The 6987-nt window shown below is 37.2% G+C and overlaps 1 protein-coding gene across 1 annotated transcript in view; it reads right to left on the bottom strand.

Moving 5' to 3' along the window:
• Positions 1-6987, bottom strand: part of ZDHHC6 (zinc finger, DHHC-type containing 6) — a 17443-nt gene that overhangs the window by 3446 nt on the left and 7010 nt on the right. The window contains exons 2-5 of the mRNA XM_009326052.1: positions 5646-5737; positions 3282-3441; positions 2038-2199; positions 1361-1414 (exon numbers count right to left, since the gene is read on the bottom strand). Of these exons, the coding sequence (XP_009324327.1) occupies positions 1361-1414; positions 2038-2199; positions 3282-3441; positions 5646-5737 (468 nt within the window). The remainder of the gene's footprint in view (positions 1-1360; positions 1415-2037; positions 2200-3281; positions 3442-5645; positions 5738-6987) is intronic.

Below are 6987 nucleotides of genomic sequence, written 5' to 3'. Positions count from 1 at the left end.
ACCAGGCTTTTAGAACTACTTACAACAATCATGACATTTAGAAGCGTGTCTGGTTTGGGTCCCCTACCCTGCCCCCCCTGCCCTTTACTCTTTAACAACAGTCAACTGGCTACACTGATTAATCCACTCCATGCTCTGATTTTATTTTATGGCTTTTTTTAAGGACTGATGCCTGACTATTTCTCAGTTACATATAAAGACTTCCACAGCTCAGGATTCTTTGATTAATGATCATAATTCAACATTGGTAATGTCTATTCCACCTCTAAGAATTGCATATACAGGCATGATCTGAATCTTCCACATACTGCAGTCACGAACTTCTCATTCTTTCAGTAACGATGACATCTAGTGGAGCAGCCACAGAAGAGTTTGATCTCTTTGATGCAATAATGTCATTTTTATTAAACACTTACGTATTACAGTCTGTGTTCAGTTTTCAGAAGGGACATATTAGCAGCCTGTGTTTTACAGTAAAAATTTTAAACAGATTACTCCAAATTCTTCTATATAGTTGTAACAGGGTTTTCTTTCCTTTATGTTCCATTGTCCTATTATTCAAAAGTCTAATAGGACTTGGATCTAGCTAAGCTAGATTCCATACAAAGAGAAGGCATTACAATACTTAGGTACTTATACACAGTCAAGATCCTCAAGCTGATTTTGACACAGAATAAAAGAAAGACAAGATAATAATGAAATGTTTGTGGACTTATACAAAATAACCTGGTAGCACTGAACTAGTTTCTAAACATTGAGTCAGTTTTGCTTCCTCTAAACTCAGCTTCTGCTGCTTGGCTATGTTTCTTCTGAAAAATCTTGTGAAAACCTCTATAAAGATATGGAAATCAAAGAGAAATTTAAAGGAGAGAAGACTAGGTATCTCATTATTTTCTAGTGCTTCTTCAAAATCAAGGAAAACCCTCACAAGTTTAATCAGAGAAGTGGGAAATGAGGAAAATCATGAGCCAAAACATGCCACCTAGAATGGGTGGGGGAGGTGGACAATTAAAGACACAGGCAGGCATAACGAGAAGCAAAGACAACTCAAGTTTCAGATGAAAACACCCACATATTCCAAGCAGATAAGCAAAGTCTTTTAAAAGCAAATAGTTTTCTATGTTCACACCAATTCCCCCAAAGAAAAAAGAAAGGAAAAACCTATGCAGTTAAATGATTTCTCAACTATTTCAGTGAATTTCAGAGACAGTAAAGCAAAAGCTGGTTGTAGGTGTTAAGTCAGTGGTGAATTGAAATGACACTTTTGGTTTAAATCCAGAGAGGTGAGACAAGAAATTGATAAATATGGAGAATAAACTTTGTAACAACACAGTACAAGAATATGGTAATAAAAACTTACCTTTTCTTCAATCCAGGACTCAATTGAAGTTTTATTTGTCAAAATTACTTTCATCTAAAATAAAAAGTGTTAAGTGAAATTAGTGTTGATTTTCTGCAGAAATACATCAGCTAGGCAAAGAAAACTTAATTTAACAAACCAAATTTGCTTTAAAGAACAAAGCAACCTTTATAGGCTTAACTGAAACATAGAAAACATTCAAAATTAAGATTCAGCATAGATACATGCTAATGCTATCCTCTAGAATTATACACTTAGACAGTATCACACAGTATTTCAGTTTATGCTTAAAATGTGTATTTTTGTTTCCTTCCAAAGATCTCAAACATTTGAAGTAACAGATCAGGCATATTTATACCCATTTTCAAGGATAGATAGGGACACGTACTCCTGAAATACCAAGTATTTTGCCTTTTCCAGAGACTTTATAAAGCCCATCTCATCTTTCCTTAGTTCACTAGATTTTCACCTCCAAGTTCTCCCGTGAAAAATAATTTTTAAAAAATTGTGGTAACAACAGGGGAACTGGGAGAAAGCAACACGAAACCCTGAAAAAGTTACGTAGCAACATAAGCTCTAAAAAACTGCTCCTATCTCAATCCTGAATTCTGTTTCTGCTCCACAATAGGCAAAACTTACAGCTTTTAATTTCTTTGTAACAGAAGTCACAAACTTACCTGGATAATAAACAGCATACCAACAGCAATAGTTGTTCCTAATGCCAGTCCTAAGGCAAATAAAGATGCAGCAAATGCAGACAGTCCAAAGGGAATAATGGGTCGAGGGTCTCTTTTGGCTGCACTCATGTCAATCTTCACAGAACTCCACCCAAAAGATATCTGCAAAGGGAAAATATCATTCAGCTCTAGAACATTCCGACTGCTGAAATGAAACAAGTTACCAATAAGAAATCTGGCTCTGAAGGTAAGTGTCCAAATTCTGACAGGTTTATAATGCAAGTGGAGTAATTAAAAAAAAAAAAAAAAGAGATGCATTCAAAAGACTTTTCCTCTTCAGAAATACATTCTTTGCTAGATGTAGGCCTTCTCTAGATGGAAAGCTAAACCAAAATCGCCATCTTGCAAGCTCCAGAAGTTAGGCCCAAAATCGGCAAAAAAATCTGGACTCTGGCAGATTAACAAAAACACATTCACCAGTTTCAGACAGAAAATGTTTGCATAGTGCAGTACCCATTTTCAATGCAAATGCTACAGGTTTTCCTCTGAAAGCTTTAGCAGATAGCAGTTCTCAACATTATCGCTCTGCAAATACAACACACAGCCTTTATCTGTTACACTCAGTTGATGTTTTTAAGCTTTTCATTGCAACCAGAAAGGCTGAAATCAAAGCTCATAATCTTAACCATGGACCTGAGATAAGGGATGTATTCCAAAGCAAGTTTTGCACATTGTTGCTGCAGTTAAATTTTTCCATTTAAAAACAAATCCAACATAATTTATTTTTAGTTCCGAAAATAATGTACTTTTTCCTTGAAGAATTGGACAGAATTCTAAAAAAGTGGCAAGAAAAAGAAAATAAATAGTATCTAACTTGTGTGTGGGAAATAAATAGCAGCTAATATCTGTGCCAGCCAAAACACAGCCTGTCTCTCTCTCTCTCTCTAAAGTGCTACTCAGAAACTGTTTTCAGTCAATGCAAAGCTGTAGGAAACTCCCAGTGATTGTGACAAGCAACAGGGAAAAACAAAAGGAAAGAAAATAGAAACAACTTTCTCTGAATCCTCCTCCAATTAACGAACATACTTCTCACAGGCGGAGAGCAGAACTGAGAGTACATGTTGAAAGAATAACACGGAATTCCACATGCTGCTTCTCAGGAAACCAAACTGCCTCATACTTCCAGAGATAAATTACTCATCTGACTTAAACAATATTTTAAGCATTTAATTATGTTTTCTTACTCTGTTGTAAAGCTGAGTGTACATAGTCATAACAAATATGAAAGAAGCGTGAATGCATCCCAGTGGAGCTAAGAGGAGAAACAGAGTGAAAGATGCATGATTCTGGTATCCACAACAGTTGTTGATCCAAGGACAATGGTGATCCATCTTCATGACACATCTGTGAATAATAAATATTGATTAATATAAAGGACACATATGATGTTTTTCAAAAAGCTCAAAGAAAAGGACAGCTAACTTTCTACTACTTAACCTCCATTCATTCATTTAAACCCACCAATTTCTGACAGATCAACACAGTAGTTTTTTTTTATTGCTATCCAGAATGATACTTCATGTTGTAGAGTGAAAGAAAGCAAAATAAGAAGTGCTCCCAGGTCCTACCCTCCCTAATTATCCCTCCTCCTCCTCTCTACTCAAACTTGCTAGTTGCTAATAAACACCGCATTCCAGAGCCAGGAGACAGAGGCCTAGGAATGGGACGTGTAAGAACTATCAACACAATAATTAAGCACTAATATTATTGACAAGTTTTTTAAATAAGCACACCAGGAAAATAAAGGAAATATCAAATCCCCTGTGAACTAATTACAGAAAGAACATAGAAAGACACGCAGACAGAAGTGTGTTAATGCCTCTTTCTTTTCAGAAGTAGACCCTCTGAAAGCTTCATCATTTGCTATATATCGACCTTACACCACTGTAAGTCCTTTTCAAAAATCTATTTAACAAGCATAAACACCCTAAAGACACTCTTGTATTCAATATAAAGCTGGTTATTTTGGTTTAGCTTACAGGTGCAAAAAAACACCTGATAAAAGATTTGTCCACATCCCGAATTGCATTGATTTAACTTAACAGGTGTAAAAGTCACTAATTATAATGTTGCATTTCATCTGCACCAAACCTAAGTGATAAACAAAGGACTGAATTACACAAATATTCAGCACCTCTGAAAATGAAAGTTAATTGTTTTGGAACCACTGACCTCATTACCTTTTAAGCTAGTCCATTCCCAATAGGAAGTTCAGTTTCTCCCTTTTAAAGAATTAATTATTCTTCATTAGCATATGCTCAATTGCCACTGTACAAGTTCTTGAACACGCAATTGTAATTATCAGCACAAGTGTTTCTGAAGAAGTTCCTAGATCTTAGCTAGAAACTTCACCCGGGTTCAGATGGGCCACAAGAAGTGACTCCATTCATGCACTGAAACTTGCCATAGCATACAAGACTTTCAGCAGTGGTTTAAGCTACCTACTTCACTGCAACAGGCTAGAAATACAGGTGGAATGAGTTAGTTTGGCCAGAGTTGAGGGGGCAGAAAATTCTCAAAGCATATCAGCAAAATGATTTGGAGAATGTGCTGCAGTTTCTTCTGTTTCATTTGACAAAAGCTAAATCATTTGAAGAACTTGCTTTTGCAGAGACCATCATCAGGATCTGCTGCCATTTTCTACTAAGTCCTCAGTGTAAAGACTGTCACTCAAGGAAAGGAGTCTAATTTTAAATCTCAGGATAATGCAGCCAAATTACAGCACTGCTCTACAGTTTCAGTCGCTACTTCCTAAAAGCACGCTGACTGCGCATCTTGTGTTTATAGTAATAACAAATGAATGTGTATGTTGCAATATCCTTTTACCATGTTCTCCAATTGTCCTTCAGAGGAAGACTTGTCCAGTAAACCCAAGATAAACACAACTACAGCCTGGCCTGCAGACACCTGAAGTGGCTTGCTTTTTTCAAGCTGCACTAAATTCCAGTGCAGCTATTTATAATAAAAGTGTCCTTTAGCTCAAAGCAAGTCTGTTGGAAGACTAACACATAACAAGGCACAAACTTTTTAAGTCGACCCAAAAGGCTTATTAGTTCACCTAACATGCTGACTCCCCTCGAAAAAACCTTTAGTGAACAGTAAAGAACAGTCCAAAATTTCCACTCAAATCAACGTTTAACTCCCATTAGGAAAGATGACAGAATAGGCTTTTCCACCCTCTGAGCAGGTGAATGTTTGGACTCAACTTGAAACAGACTGAAAGATTTTTAGGTATTTACCCAGGCTCACTTCCCTGAAACCGTACTGCAATGTTTTGTTAATACCGTCAAGAAGCTCTTAAGAGGAACTGATTTCAAGCTAAAAAGAAAATGTTAGAGACAGATTTGTTTATTAAACTAAAATCACAATAAAACCATATGGAAATCATACAACTAGAAAGTAGAAATATTTGAAACGGGTACAGTGTTCATATGGAAGGCTTTTAAAAAAGCACAATACAAGACTTGGAAGAATAAACTACACTAATAGCTCATCATCAGATTTGAAGCTGCTTTAATACAGATTTAAAATAATTTTAAAGACAGTACCTGTTACACTTTCGACAGTGGTGTGAACGTGGCGCCTTATAAGACTGACACACTTTACAGTATTGGAGATACATGCAATCCTGAGATTTTTCCTTTAAACAGAAGAATAGGAGTGTTAGACGTATACATAATTCTACTGGCAATATATACCTTGGCACTCTCCTAACTTAAGCATCTTTGCTTTCTTCCTGACAGGGTGTGTTTCATAACCCAACCCTATTTAATGGTAGGTGGCGAGGAAAGAAAAAAACAAAATGAAATAATTTCTTGGCTATCAACACAGCCATCTCCCAATGTTGAAAGTGCTGGTTGCTAAAAGAAATAAACAATTCTTCCATCAGGAAGAGTGACTGTACAAGCAGGGTTTCATAGTGAAGTTCTGAGAGTAAAAAACAGCATGATGCCTTTACAATTTTAAAAAACAAAACCTTGTGCACCTCGTCTCTCCATTTTATACCATAAGCTAATTTAGGCTTACTACTAAGATACAGTACTGGTAAGCATTAAAGTTCAACTAGCTTTTGTTTGCCACTTTCTCTCTTACACAACACACACGCCAACTACAGCAAGATGAGAGACAGAGAGACTTGTAGACAGCAAGTAGTAATACCGGCCAAAATCTTCAGTTCACGAAGTGGAATACCCAATTGTCCTGCTAAGACTACATCAGGATCCTCGTCTCACTAGACTCTATCCTGAGAAATATTCCACAAGTAGAAATGTGGTTATTACTAATCTTCCTATCATGCCACTGGAACACAAACTCTGGCCAGCTGTCTTGAGATACTGAACCTCTGTCATTCTGGTCCTTGACTACTACTCTTCCAAGAGATTACTGAAACAAAGGAAATGCAAATTTCTACTTTGACTTATAATACTGTACTGAACATAAGATAAACGTGTAATTTTCTGGCTCACATTAAAAAATTCAATTTGCTAAATGAAGTTCTTCTAATCCTTATTACTAGCAGCAAAGTCTTCAATACAACAGCGTCTGCATGAGCGTGCAGATAACCTTGAAGTTCTCATTCCCGCCTAGCAGTACTTGTTTCCTGTTGTTTTGAGAAGCATCTACAAAACGTAACGAGTACTGCCAATAAAGAAGCATTACCGTTCAGCCCCAGATCACTGTGACTGACAGAACAAGGGAGGGATGGAGTCAGCTGGAGCGTACTGGAAACGCTGGAAGCAGCAGCAAAGCGGGAGAGGCAAAAAGGGAAGATGTGGAAACAAGATTAGGAGAAAGGAGTGGCCCGAGGGGCCGGCTGCATTCTTCGGGGAGAAAGGGGAAACGGTGGCATCGAAACATACGCGATTTCTACCGTCCTTCTGATCCCTGCAC

This window comes from Pygoscelis adeliae, unplaced genomic scaffold, assembly GCF_000699105.1.
Source record: "Pygoscelis adeliae isolate BGI_AS28 unplaced genomic scaffold, ASM69910v1 Scaffold4, whole genome shotgun sequence".
Classification (NCBI taxonomy): Eukaryota; Metazoa; Chordata; class Aves; order Sphenisciformes; family Spheniscidae; genus Pygoscelis; species Pygoscelis adeliae.
This window is presented reverse-complemented; position numbering and strand designations above follow the sequence as displayed.